A 15,553-nucleotide genomic window follows, 5' to 3' on the forward strand; every position below is an offset into this window, starting at 1 on the left:
AACCGCTAACCGCCACACAGCCTAAATTGCTGTCACCCTATGAACTTCATAGTCAGAAAACTAGAACTAACGCGATTGTAAACACAGATTGGATTTTGGGTTTACTATCACACAATGCAGTGTACAGCAAACAGTTTACCAGTTACACTGGCAGGCCCCGGTGGCAATACATTTATAAACCCGAAAGCTTAAGTGAAAGGTAAACAGACAAAACAAAACAAATACAAGAATTGCTTTCTCTCTCTCTGCTTCTTCTCCTTAATTTTTGAATAAATTAATGTGTAACAAACTGTTCAACTATTGTCTTTCTCTCTCTTTGAGTCAACTACTCTATGCAAGGGGGTGAGAACCATGAGCCTCCTAGGTTCTGAATTTAAGTCAATGAACCCAGAGGAGGACGCAAAATAGCTGTCCTCCGGCTACATCATGGTGCTACTCTAGAGGGTGCTGTTGAAGCTACTGTAGATCTTCATAGCAAAACAGTGTATTTTAATCAGATATTTGGTGACGTGTGTATATTTAGTATATTTTTATCTAAAAATAAGAAAATGTTTTGTTTCAGAATTGTAATTTACTGAGTAGGATGGTCCTCCCCTTCTGCCTCTGAGGAGCCTCCACTGATGTATACACACATGAGACGCACACACGCGAACGCACACACACACACACACACACACACACATACAAACCACACACACGAACAAACACACATGCACACACACTGAAAGACATGTATGTATCCACACCCTTATACACGTGTGCCTGCCTACACCTGCCTACACACATATGTGAGTTTTGACATTGGATAAGCACTTTACATGTTAGCACTGTAATATCCATTCTCATCATACCTGGGTTGTTATTGATGACGGTCATTGGCAATAGACCCATTTTGATTATTCTGACAGAGTTGTAATCTTTTGACACTTATAATGGAACCTCAGTAAGGATGGTTTGTGGGTCATTAAATGGAAGGGGGTTAGAGAGGCTAACACAATATCTGGAAAACCTTTTTTTGTTTCTCTGTGTATTCCATCTCTGATGCCCTATAGAACTCGTGTTTTTGAGGAATAGATGACACAGCAGCCAGAGCAAGTCAGAGCAAACGTCCATCCAGCATCAAGAACTCTCATATGAAGAAAGAAGGGAACACATCTTTCACTCACTCTTTCATCTTTCTTCACTCTTTCATCAAAGAATTAAACAATCCACCATTCAGGTTAAGTTTGATGGGATCCGGAGGTTCCCAGAACCCTGTGTTAATTAGGAGGCTGGAGATTACATGCATCCCATGGCATCATAACCCCTACTATATATAGTGCACTAAATACAAAATATGATGCAATTTGGGACATACCCCATCTCTCCCTTGGGCACTATTTCTTTGAGAGTTTGAAGAAGCAAGCCACAGGGCACTCACCCCCACTCATAAACGACTTTGTTTGTTGTGAAACGTCTTTAGACTTCTGAATTATATGCGCTGTTTGTTTCCTCGTCAGGAAGATTCTGTATAATGTTAATGTTTTATTTAATACTACAGCCAAAGGTTTCAGTTGTGAAATATATACCCACTGGACATATAAATCAAGGTGATTTCATTGAAATGAAGTGGAAACAATGTTGATTCAACTAGTGTGTGAAGCTTGTGTTCAATTGCCCTCCCTGATGCACACAAGGGAAATGTATGGCAGATTTAAGATGAAATCGTTAACCGTGGCACTTAATAGGCACTTAATGTAGTGGGTACCCAGTGGGTACCCTTGTGATAAACAATAGGCTAAATGCTTCTAGACTGGCTCCTTGACAGAGACAAAGGGTGTTCATAGTGTATATGTCATGGATGAGAAGAGAAAGTGGAGTAGGTGTTGGGCAAGGGGGGGAGGACGTGGAGATGGAGGAGCAGGGGAGATAAAGGTGGAGAAGGAGGCAGCCCTGTTTTGTTTTCTATCTCTCACACCCAACCATACCTGTATCATGGAGTCCCAAAGGTAGGTTGAGTGGGTTCGTAGGATAGCCAAATAAAATCTAAATGTATTCGGCATGTACAGCGTTTACTGCAGGTATTAAAGGTGCAGCGAATCGCTTGTGTGCTCGCTCCCTCAAAAATGCAGTACATTAAACTGGTTCCTTCAAACCAATGTTCTTTTTCATTCAACCTTTCTTCAGACATAGTAGAAATTACGAGAGGAGAGAAAGTTAGAAGGGTTGACTCAGGGATTGAACCCTGTTCTCCGACGCAGAATCGTAAGTGGAGACCGGGAAGTGTGACCACTCAGCCACAGCTCTGCACCAAACCAGTGTTTTATAGGGAATACTATCCTATAGGAGACATTGGAGCTCTCTGGAAGCTATTAGCTAGTGGGGAAGGCTGGGATGTGATGGAAGGGAACCACTGACCCCACACTCATACACCCACAGTCTCAGAGAATCCCCAACTGGGACTGTCACACCAACGCAAACCCTCTCATGCTTTAGAATAGCTTATAGTTGCATTAGTGTGGTTTTTCTTTGTTCCCTTATACATGAAGAAATTCTTCGTGTCTTTAGGAACGACCCACTATGTTATGGCCTGTGATTCAGTGCGCTGTAGGTCTCGTCTTCCTCCCCCTCATATAATTCAATTGAACCTCTGAAATTCTCCAGTAAATGTTACCATCTTCTGCTTTCAACTGTGTTTTCTTCTGGAGCTCTGTTTTGGGGAGAGTTTTCTGCTCCAGAGCATGTCATCCATGTGGGTTCTGTGGCCTCCCTCCACCTCGAACCTCCATCCACGTTTCTAGAGTCGAACAGACAGAACCATACACGTCTGAAAACAGTGGGGATTCTTTTTACATCTGATGCTGAGCCTCATCTTTTTCCCCTCAGCTCTGGCTTGGGGTCTGTTAGGGGATTCACTCAAGTGGAGACACTTGGTTGTCCATGAAACCGCTGTTTCTATTGCTGTGCCAATGGATGTCCATAATCAGATGTTTACTTTCACCCTAAATCTAACTTGGTTAGGCCTTGGTTAGAGTGAGTCATGTTGTAGACACAAGCTTCATTCAGCATTTACAACACATGCATTGCATGAGATCCCATGTATTCTGGGTGTAAATCGTAGGTCATGGTTGAGGTTGAGGTTTTTGTGTCCCTCATCGAGCAAACATTAACACTCTCTCACACACACACACACACACACACACACACACACACACACACACACACACACACACACACACACAGGAGAAGTTGGGCAGGATCAGAAATCTGTAAAGCAAGTAGTTGCTGTAAGGTCTGCTATAATAGTGATGTTCTGAACGTAGGAAGGTCATTCCACCAATTCAGTGCCTTTTGAAATGTGTAACTTGGTAAAAAAAAAAAAAAATGGCCTAATTTCAACATTCTGTCAAAAAGAGCACGTACATGTTCAACTTAATACATTTCAAGAGGCTAAGTGAAAAAATGACTATATTAAGTGCCAAGGGTGCCTATTAAGTGCCAGCTTCACAAAAAAAGTTTAATTATTAAAACATTTCCAGCCTATCTATCTATGGGTAACATGGTTGATGTGTTATGCTCGACCCACTCTGGGTTCCACCACAAAAACGAAAAACTGAAAATGGCCAAAAAATTGTAGAATAGTAGATTTGACTATTAGATGTGCTTTGTTTCTTTTGAAAGAATAATAAAGAAATGAATGGTTTCACCATATTAAAATGAGAGTTCAGTTCACATAACAGGGTTGACCTTAAAATGTGGGCCAGCTGTTTTTCCTTAAAACAAATCACTAATCGCATGAAATAAATGATCATCTTCAGAGATTACTTTGTCAAAGCTACATAATAACTAGGGCTTTACAATGATGGTGAAAACCTAACATTTGTGGTTAAGTGGGTTAAAATCTCTCGAAGTCAGAGGGTGCACGGAGGGACATGTCCAAATGCTGAATTTTGGCACTTTAGCAAATTAATATAAAATATCTGATTCATTGAATTATCCATGTGGTCTTTTTTTAAATGCAATACTGGTGCACAATTTCTACTTAAAAAATGAGTAAAAGGCACTCATTTCGTGGAGCAACCCAGGATTAGAGCTGTACTTTGCCCTGTGTAAGATTTGTGCCAGTGTGTGTGTTGTGTATCCGTTAGGTGTGTGGGGCTATGGGTGTGTCTGCTTTGAGTTGGACCAGCCTCTCCTCACAGTGAGTGTGTGTGGCTGGGGGTATTGTGAATCTACTGGGAGCAGAGAGCCCCATGTCTGATGCAGTCATGCACTACCATCTTGGATGGTACTTGGTTCTTGGGTGCCTGCTACTGGATTTACTTGGAGCTTGTCTGGAGGGACAAAGGATACCAAAGTCAAAGAGGAAAGAGGTAGGGCCTCACCCGGACTTTGAACTACTCCCCTCTGAGGGCAGGTATAGGGCACCCTGGCAGGAAAAACACAACTAGACAATCATTTGTGCCAGGTGTGATACCCCTCCTTAACAGCTTGGGCTCATGTTCCTATCGACCCTGTAAAGCCAGCAGGCTAGTCTCTTTTATTGGCATGTAACTGTTGTGAATGTTCTTGTCTACAGTATTTAAACGCCCACTTTAAACGTGTAGATGATACTGCAACAACATTTCCCCATGGGGACAATAATGTCATTCAAGTAAAAACACCCATATGTGTCTATTGGGTTGGTGTAGTGTGATTATGTTCCATTGATGTAGAATTATTAATGTGGTCCTTAAGCGCACTTTAGTAGGTCCTCAATATGGCATCATGACAGGGCCAGAGATGTGTATGTCCTAGATAGGATATGTTCAGTCACTTTGGTATGTGAGAGAAATATCCACATAATGAATACATTAGCGTAACTGTTACAAAGGGCTTGATAATGCTTTAATTGAGTTCAATTTCATGTTAATAACGGTGCAACGGGTCGGCTTGTTCATGTTAATAACTGTGCAACGGATCGGCTTGATTATAGAGGTCGTTAAGTTTGTTTAATGTTTGTGTGTTAACAACACACTGAATGTTGCTTGTGGTTTTGAGGTTTTAGATCTAAGAGGTTCACAGCGGTTTTTGTTGGTTAGACAGAAGAACAGTCATCAGTGATCTGTTTTAACCTAAACGATCCCTTTGGTTGAGTTATTGTTCAACATTACAACACTGAGTACTGGGGAGATTTGCTATGGAACCCTGACCTGTTCACCGGATGTGCTACAAGTCCCAGACCTGCTGTTTTCAACTCTCTAGAGACAGCAGGACCAGTAGAGATACTCTGAATGATCGGCTATGAAAAGCCAACTGACCTTTACTCCTGAGGTGCTGACTTGTTGCACCCTTTACAACCACTGTGATTATTATTATTTGACCCTGCTGGTTATCTATGAACATTTTAACATCTTGGCCATGTTCTGTTATAATCTCCACCCAGCACAGCCAGAAGAGGACTGGCCACCCCTCATAGCCTGGTTCCTCTCTAGGTTTCTTCCTAGGTTCTGGCCTTTCTAGGGAGTTTTTCCTAGCCATCGTGCTTCTACACCTGCATTGCTGTTTGGGATTTTAGGCTGAGTTTCTGTACAGCACTTTGTGACATCAGCTGATGTAAGAAGGGCTTTATAAATACATGTGATTTGTTCAACCTTGGCAGGTTCTGTTTCATTGCACTATGCACTGTCCAATGAAAATGGCAATGTTCACCTCCCTATTACTAGGCCTATGTTGAGTGAAATTTAATTGTTATACAATGTGAAAATCCAAGTCGTTTTGTAAGTGCAATGTTAACAGGAGGAAAACATCAACTTCAAATGTCAAAAGTACGATTACAGCAATCCTCTGATTCTGAAGTTGTACTTGAGGCTTTTTCAGTTGGTTGGAGTTGGGAATAAGAGCTGACCCGTACTCTGAGGGATTTCTCCTACTGGGAAGTGGGAATGTTGGCCTACTGTTACTCTTCCAGTCAATATTTCACTCCATGTTATTCATCCTCTTTGATCATGTCTGTACTGTAAGTCTGTCCAGAGTCCTCTAGCCTTAAAGCTGACAGCGATTCTTTGTTCCTTTTTGTAATGTCCATTTTCTTTCAGCTCGGTATATTCATATATAACATAGCATCTTTTTCAACAGCCATATTCTTATGGCTATTTTCTCTACATATTCCTTGCTATTATTTTCTGGTTTCCAATTTGTGTCAATTCAATGTTTTTCAATGTTTACTTCTCTTTTCACCAGGGAAGTCCTGAGCATTGTGGTGTTTTTGTGGTGTTTTTTTAAAGCCAATTTTTCTACCTCCTGCTGCAAGACCCAGCCAGTTTGAGATTGCCTACAGACATACCTGTGTCTGGGATAGATTTACGAACCTTACTGCTTGATTTGGCCTTTGTGTGTGTGTGGTGGTGTGGGGGGGGGGGGGGGGGGGGGGGGGGTAGCACCTATGCCTAGAGCAGTTGTGTCAGTGGTTGGCCTCCATAGATCTCTCAGGATGGCCTGTAGAGTGGAGAGCTGTCAGCTCCAGAGACATGGAGGCTACCAGAACAGACTGAGACTGGCGCTGACAGAGGGATATCACCCCAATTAGAAATAACCATTCGTCTCCATCCCAGGTGTGCCACTAAAGATCTGACATATATGATGAATCCTAGGAATTTCCCATTTTCCCCCTGAAATCCACTGAGAGTAGAAGAAATCAATAGATGAACACAGGAGGCTGCTGAGGGGATGACAGCTCATAATAATGTCTGGAATGGAGTGAATGGAATGGCATCAACCACATGGAAAATATGTTTGATTTGTTCGATACCGATCCAATTATTCCGTTCCAGCCATTGCTATGAGCCCGTCTTCCCGAATTAAGGTGCCACCGACCGCCTGTGATGGAGAATTTCCAAGTGGGCATAGCTGGGTCAACAAAGAGCATGTAAAATTAACAGGAAGAGTCATTTGTTTGTATTGTGGCATGCAGCCTAGACCCCAGACACATTCATTCTAGTGGAGAAGGTGGAAGGTGGAAAGTTTTTAAGTTCCTCAGCGTACACATCACGGACAAACTGAAATGGTCCACCCACACAGACAGCGTAGTGAAGAAGTACAGGTGCATCAAAGCTGGGATCGAGAGACTGAAAAACAGCTTCTATCTCAAGGCCATCAGACTGTTAAACAGCCATCACTAACATTGAGTGGCTGCTGCCAACATACTGACTCATATCTCTAGCCACTTTAATAATTAAAATAAATGTAGTCACTTTAAACAATTCCACTTTATATAATGTTTACATACCCTACATTACTCATCTCATATGTATATACTGTACTCTATACCATCTACTGCATCTTGCCTATGCCGTTCTGTACCATCACTCATTCATATATTTATATGTACATATTATTATTCATTCCTTTACACTTGTGTGTATTAGGTAGTTGTTGTGAAATTGTTAGATTACTTGTTAGACGGAACTAGAAGCACAAGCATTTTGCTACATTCGCAGTAACATCTGCTAACCATGTCTATGTGACCAATAAAATTTGATTTGATTTGAAAGTTAAATGTCTTATGTAAAGTGTTTGTGTTATGGCTGTTAGTGCCTTGCTCTGAACCTACAGACATACCAACATGCTATATAACTGTCTCTCACCAGCACATCTGGCCCTCTCCACCCTCCACCTATTCCTCTGTTTGTGCTGAGTTCACATTTCCTCATTGTGTCTCAGCACGCTGGTTGAAAGCGCTACTGTTGATGACACATACAGTGCCTGCTTGAGCCTGTTGCTGCAGAGGCCCCTGGGTAAAGGGAGCAAATAGGGCATATTGTCTTGGCACTGAAGTACTGAAAAACATCACTTCGAGATTGCCAAGACCTTGCTGGATCATAATGGAAAACATCATTGTGCTGTCTGCCCCCTAGTGGGGCACTGAGTATTACTACAACAGCTCAGTACCCCTGGCTCCTGTCTGATTTGGCTGTGTGTGTGTGTGTGTGTGTGTGTGTGTGTGTGCGCGCGTGTGTGTGCGCGTGCACTGTAATGGTACCCCAAGTAAGCACAGCCTACCAGGCTGGGATATCAGGCAGGCAATACAGTAGATAAGCTGGAGAGGCGCCAGAAGCCAGGGACAGATCCAGTGTCGGCTTATCAGAGAGGAGTCACTGCGGGCCAGGCAGAGGAACTTGAGAAAGAACCTTTGTTTCCAGCAGTGGAGCACCCCGTACCAGCCCACCTCAGCCCCTCACTGGCCCCCCTTGCTCAGTCACCCGAGTGCCCTTGAGTTTGGATCTCTAACTCTCTGTTTCATATTACATTGAGCTTTGATGAGAGAAAGTATATGTACCTTGTGGCGCCTAGTTTTGCACTGATTCTGAACTTCACACTGTCCTCCCCCCCCCCCCCCCCCCCCCCCCCCCCACACACACACACACACACACAGCCGGGCAGGCAGGCTGCTGCTCCCCACATGCCTCCCAGACCAGCTTAACTTTACTGCTCCCTGCTGTGGCGGCCCATCAGGGTCATCAAACAGAATTTACAACCCCTCACCCCAAGCAGGCTCCTCTCTGCTCCACTTTCCCCTAGGCCCAACACCCTCTCCTGAGCTAGCGATGTGCACTGGGAGGGAGGGGAATGTAACTTCAGGTTGTTGCGGACTTGTTTTGTATGAGGAGTCTCAACATCTGAGGTCAGTTACAGGTAGTTAGATGGTGTACAGGTAGTTAGATGGTGTATGTGTTGAAATGGGAAGGGAAGTACACAGTTCTAAAGAGGGGATGTTTTTAGTGTGGTAGTTGAGTGAGGAGGGTGTACACATGCAGTGGTTCCTCCTTTAAAAGTTGCGAGCTTAGAGGTAGCCAGGCTTCATTGCTCCAGACCACCACAAGGGAGAGTTAGAGCACTCATTATGCATTTGGGTCCCAAGGTTTTTATATGACCAATCATATTGAGAGGTTCCAATGGCAAATTTGACGTGAGCCACCCGTCTCTGGTGACTTTCTTCAGCGAAGACGGCTGACAAAACAAATAGACCCATTTTTTTTTATTTCCGCCTAAAAGGACTAATCTAAATGCCTGTAGCTCAGGCCCTGAAGCAAGGATATGCATATTATTGATACTATTTGAAAGGAAACACTTTGAAGTTTGTGGAAATGGGAATTGACTGTAAAAAACAACAGTTTTTCCCCCTCTACCACCAACTTTGAAATGCAACAGAAAGGGTCCACATCTAGCCATCATTCTGGTTAATTCCAATGGTGTCCACAAGATGGCAGCAGTGTGTGTGCAAAGTTTCAGATGGATAACTTGAAGAATGAGCAAACTACATGACTAGTGTGAAGTCACCCAGTTACATTTGGGCAAATTACGAAGGGCACATTAACATTCGCATTACATCTTTCTGCGAGAATATCGTCAAATCTGTATACTTGCACATTGATTTAGCTTTTCCAGTATTAGTAGCCCTATTATAAGTTCAACATTTGCAAAACAACCAGTTTTCATAAGTTCATAACTCTCCATATTCTTAGAATTTTTGTCCAAAAGGAAAAGGCTTGCTGTGGCAGAAGGTTAGCAGCTACATTTTACGACAGATAAGGGGTACTCCGGATACTCCCGTAAAGCCCAGCTCATTGGCTATCTAGCTAGCTTTGTTTTACCCCGATTTGTTCTTATTTAACAAAGTTACAGTTGATCAAGTGAAGACCACTCGCGTCATCAGCGTGCCATGAAGGTGTCGCTCTCTGACCAAATTTGTGGTGTCCAGTAGGATATACTACACCCCTAATGATACAGTGAAGTCTGGTTACGTTCTAGGATCTATGAGGAATAAATATGAATGTGATTTGACTGGTTGAAACAACGTTTAGGGTCAGATTTTCACAGATTTCTTTCTTTGCAAATTGAACGAGTGGAAATAGAAAATCGATCGTGCAAGCTATATGGACCTTAAATTCAGAGGTGAATTTATCAAACATATTGCGGTGAAAAAAGTGTTTTGTTGATTGGAGCTCTCCTCAAACAATAGCATGGCATTTTCTCACAGTAATAGCTGCTGTAAATTGGACAGTGCAGTTATATTAATGCGTATTTAAGCTTTCAGCCGATGTAAGACACTTATATGTAACGACATTTGTTGTTTCTCTAAAATCTGCGATCGTGACACAAGGCGCTGCATGATTTACAACTGTCCTGTTGACGGGACTCCGATCCCTAAGAAGTTTTAATGTAGAGACAAACGATTGTGCATATTTTTTTGTCAAAAAGTGAATTTAAGAAAATCGCTATTTAGAATTTTTTTTTACAGTCATATCCAATACCAGGTGTATCAAACTCCATTATTTGAATGATGCTGTGTCTGCATGTATGTATTACAATTATACACTTCAACAGTGTTTACCACTCCTGCTCCTGGGACATCAATGATTACACATTGTAACTATGCAATAGACTAGAAACATCATTTTGTAATTCATATATACAGAATAAAAAGACAGTACATTCACGCCCACAAGCGTGCTGAATGACACGTGGAAGAGAGCGAGGAACCAGATGGGAGTAACTGACCAGGCTGTTTGCTCTGAGACCGGCATAATAATGTAATGAAACAAGCAGGGAGCAGGTTTTGAACCCTCAACATTCTAGCCCTAAATCCAGCACACTATCGACTGTGCCCAAATGTATTAATTGGGGTTGGGGCCGATTGTGGCTAAAAACACTTGATCTATTGGAATCTTTAACGTGTGGAAAGGGGGAAAAGTATTATTACTAGTTTTTCATAAGTGTAGCAGGGTGGGCTATTAGCTGAACAATAGACTATTCAACCTTCACTAAAGAATTGTCTAATAGCCGAGCTAGGTGTGATTATTTGGAGCCTTGACCTATATAAAATAACTTAACCTGCTGAGGTAGGCTACGAGGCTTTATTAGGCCTACTTATAATTGCAACTGGTCTAAAATGCAGCATCCTACATAGAACAATCATTTAAAGAAAAAAAGTCTGCACATTCGATCTAAACAATGGAACTAACAATTAAAAGTGCACATTTCTAAATCCCAAACTATACAAGTAATTGGAAAGGTAGATAGATATAAATGATGTGTGACATTGTGGTTACAATAAAGAATGTAGCCCATCATGCAAATGTTTCCTATTAGCAGGACAATAGAGTTTTTATAGCCCGGCTACAGTTGTGAAAATCCCTCAACTTGCAATGTATTCAATGCTTAAGTACTCTAAAGTGTTACATTTCTAACTCAGAACAGCATTTCTTCATCAACATCTTTATGCTTTCGTTAATCTTCTTGATCTCTCTTTTTTTGTGGCAATTTTGAGCAAATTGCTCAAGGGCCACAGTTAATTAGTCTAAAGATGACGTTATTGAATGTCTCGCCAGCTTTGATCCATGCCTGGGCCTGCAGGACGCAAAGTTTTTTGTTTGTCAGACGAATCATTGGAATCATTGACTCACTCACGCGTTGAAAAGGAGAAGGGCGAGGAACGAGATGGAGTCACAATCGATGCAAGGCACACCTGTGAGCTCTGGAACTCCATCTCCGACAGGCAGAGTCAACATATGTGGCGGGTCGTCAGGTCTTCGGTTCACCCTGACATTTCCATTCCTCTTCTGACAACAGATCAACTGCTCACCAGGCACAGCAAGGGCTGCCCGGACCGTTATGCTGTTCTGCTATTCCACTGATGTGTAACCGAAGAGAGATATCACTAGTCGGCACAGAATACGTAGTCTTCCCGCTGTGGACATCTATTTCAGCACCGTTTCGCACTGCTCTGAGACATGCATGGAGAAACGAAAATATTCAAATATCATTAAAATTCGTTTTTCAACGACTGCACACATATCTTGTTAACAACCTATATTTTTTTCAAGTTGGTTAGGACATCTACTTTGTGCATGACACAAGTAATTTCTCCAACAATTGTTTACAGACAGATTATTTCACTTGTATCACAATTCCAGTGGGTCAGAAGTATACATATGCTAAATTGACTGTGCCTTTAAACAGCTTGGAAAATTCCAGAAAATGATGTCATGGCTTTAGAAGCTTCTGATGGGCTAATTGACAGCATTTGAGTCAATTGGAGGTGTACCTGTGGATGTATTTCAAGGCCTACCTTCAAACTCAGTGCCTCTTCTAAAGAAAAAAAATCAAAGGAAATCAGCCAAGACCTCAGAAAAATAATTGTAGACCTCCACAAGTCTGGTTCATCCTTGGGAGCAATTTCCAAACGCCTGAAGGTACCACGTTCATCTGTACAAACAATAGTACGCAAGTATAAACAACATGGGACCACGCAGCTGTCATACCGCTCAGTTCATCTAGAGATGAACATACTTTGGTGTGAAAAGGGCAAATCAATCCCAGAACAACAGCAAAGGACCTTGTGAAGATGCTGGAGGAAACAGGTACAAAGTATCTATATCCACAGTAAAATGAGTCCTATATCGACATAACCTGAAAGGCCGCTCAGCAAGGAAGAAGCCAGTGCTCCAAAACCGCCATAAAAAAGCCAGACTACGGTTTGCAACTGCACATGGGTACAAAGATCATACTTTTTGGAGAAATGTCCTCTAGTCCGATGAAACAAAGATAGAACTGTTTGGCCATAATGACCATCGTTATGTTTGGAGGAAAAAGGGGGAGGCTTGCAAGCCGAAGAACACCATCCCAACCGTGAAACATGGGGGTAGCAGCATCATGTTGTGGGGGTGCTTTGCTGCAGGAGGGACTGGTGCACTTCAGAAAATAGATGGCATCATGAGGTTGGAAAATTATGTGGATATATTGAAGCAACATCTCAAGACATCAGTCAGGAAGTTAAAGCTCGGTCGCAAATGGGTTTTCCAAATGGACAATGACCCCAAGCATTCGTCCAAAGTTGTGGAAAAATGGCTTAAGGACAACAAAGTCAAGGTATTGGAGTGGCCATCACAAAGCCCTGATCTCAATCCTATAGAAAATTTGTGGGCAGAACTGAAAAAGCTTGTGCAGTTACGCCATCTCAGTCAGGGGGAATGAGCCAAAATTCAGTCAACTTATTGTGGAAAGCTTGTGGAAGGCTACACAAAATGTTTGACCCAAGTTAAATCATTTAAAGGCAATGCTACCAAATACTAATTAAGTGTATGTAAACTTCTGACCCACTGGGAATGTGATGAAAGAAAGAAAAGCTGAAATAAATCATTCTCTCTACTGTTATTCTGACATTTCACATTCTTAAAATAAAGTGGTGATCCTATCTGACCTTAGACAGGGACTTTTTACTAGGATTAAATGTCAGGAATTGTGTAAAAGTGAGTTTAAATGTATTTGGCTAAGGTGTATGTCAACTTCCGACTTAAACTGTATACTGTTATTTTATTTAACCTTCTGTTTTACTATATACCTTTTGCTTTGTATATAGCCAAACTTACCATCAAAAATCAAATATGGACCTGGTCCCTAGCGAGAAATTGACCCCCACACATGGAGTTTGAGAGGATGCTTACGACTTGGCTTGCTTGGCTGAAGATCTCGTACAACGCTGTGTACTACTCCCTTCACAGAACAGCACAATCTGACTCTAACCAGAATAGAAAGAGGAGTGGGAGGCCCCGGTGCACAACTGAACAAGAGGACAAGTACGTTCGATTGTCTAGTTTGAGAAACAGACGCCTCACAAGTCCTCAACTGGCAGCTTCATTAAATAGTACCCACAAAACACCAGTCTCAACGTCAACAGTGAACAGGCGACTCCTGGATGCTTGCCTTCTAGGCAGAGTTGCAATGAAAAAGCCATATCTCAGACTGGCCAATAAAAATGTACTTGTCCTCTTGTTCAGTTGTGCACCGGGGCCTCCCACTCCTCCTTCTATTCTGGTTAGAGCCGGTTTGCGCTGTTCTGTGAAGGGAGTAGTACACAGCGCTGTACGAGATCTTCAGTTTCTTGGTAATTTCTCGCTTGGAATAGCCTTCATTTCTCAGAAGAAGAATAGACTGACAATTTTCTGGCCAATATGAGATGATGGTAGCGGGGTGAACAGGTGCTGTAGGTGTCCTGGAGGGCAGGTAGTTTTCCCCCTGTGATGCGTTGTGCAGACCGCACCACCCTCTGGAGAGCCCTGTGGTTGTGGGTGGTGCAGTTGCCGAACCAGACGATGATACAGCCCGACAGGATGTTCTCAATTGTGCATTGTAAAGGTTTGTGAGGGTTTTAGGTGACATGCCAAATTTCTTCAGCCTCCTGAGGTTGAAGAGGCGCTTTGTGCCTTCTCCACTATACTGTCTGTGTGGGTGGACCATTTCAGTTTGTCTGTGATATGTACTCCGAGGAACTTAAAACTTTACTCCTTCTCCACTAGTCTCTCAAAGCACTTCATGATGACAGAAGTGAGTGCTACGGGACGATAGTCATTTAGTTCAGTTACCTTTACCTTCTTGGGTACAGGAACAATGTTGGCCATCTTGAAGCATGTGGGGACAGCAGACTGGGATAGGGAGATATGGAATATGTTCGAAAAACACACCTGCCAGCTGGTCTGCACATGCTTTGAGGCTAGGGATGCATGATTGATAGAAAGGTCAATGATGTGTATTGTATTTTAAAATCGTTTTTTTTCTAAGTAATTCTTTCCACAGCTTTCCACAAGTTATGCATACACATCTCTGATAAATATGTAATCTAACCTATGATCTCATATACTGATATTCAGCACCACAATACATGACTTGTGTTTATGTTGTGTCTCCATAGGATGTGTTTGGGCAGAGTGGGAGTCGGCGTGGGGACGGGACATGGGGTCCCCGCCAGAAAGGCTCGGTGGGACGAGGGGATGTCTTTGTGGTGGACGAGGACACAGACCTGGCTGATCCAAACCTCCAGGGGGGACACCGCAACCCTCAGTGGAAACCCAGCAGTCAGGGCCCCAAAGGCAGCCGCGAGGACAAGCCTGAGCCCTCCTCCAAACTCTTGGAGGAGAACATCACCACGGACAAGAAGACAAAAGACTCTGGAGGGAGGGGCGTCGGCCTGTTTCCCGCAAAACCCTTGGATGACATCATTATTGATTTGGACCCTGGGTTTTCCCCGAAGAAGCCCTCAGTGGAGTTTCCCCATGTCGATAAGACTCAGATAGAGACCCCCCTGGACCAGGAGCACCCAGACTCTAACCTGCTGAGAGAGGAGGTGGAGTGGCCTCAGACCCCTTCTCAGACTGCCTTCACCCCCACCTCAGAGCCCCCTGTCCCCCCTGTGGAGGCTGTAACTGAGGAGAGGAGACCCACCACACACATCCCCACCCAGCCAGACTCTGACCGGGCTATCACTGTGGAACGAGGACCAGAACGCCCACGCACAGTGTCCATCGTACACAGGGAAGGGGATCTGGTTCTGGGCTCTGATGGCCAGATGTATAGGCTCCAGAGAGGGCCCCCAGGCCGAATGGGGCCCCCAGGAAAGGAGGTAAGTGTCTTCAACATCTTCCTAAACTTTTTCGCTGTGCCAGTGCTCATGTGTCATGTTGTGTAACTTTTAATGTTCATGTTTATGGAGGGTGATGCTTACTGCTTGGGACAGTTCATTAGTGGTTTTGATGTTAGA

At 43.2% G+C, this 15,553-nt stretch overlaps 1 protein-coding gene across 1 annotated transcript in view; it reads left to right on the plus strand.

Moving 5' to 3' along the window:
* The first annotated feature begins 4,167 nt into the window (after positions 1-4,167).
* LOC110523500 (collagen alpha-1(I) chain) overlaps positions 4,168-15,553 on the plus strand; it is a 68,778-nt gene continuing 57,392 nt past the window's right edge. Inside the window, exons 1-2 of the mRNA XM_036977140.1 lie at positions 4,168-4,352; positions 14,708-15,415. Of these exons, the coding sequence (XP_036833035.1) occupies positions 4,233-4,352; positions 14,708-15,415 (828 nt within the window). The 5' untranslated portion in view covers positions 4,168-4,232. The remainder of the gene's footprint in view (positions 4,353-14,707; positions 15,416-15,553) is intronic.

This window comes from Oncorhynchus mykiss, chromosome 5 (assembly GCF_013265735.2).
Source record: "Oncorhynchus mykiss isolate Arlee chromosome 5, USDA_OmykA_1.1, whole genome shotgun sequence".
Lineage (NCBI taxonomy): Eukaryota > Metazoa > Chordata > Actinopteri > Salmoniformes > Salmonidae > Oncorhynchus > Oncorhynchus mykiss.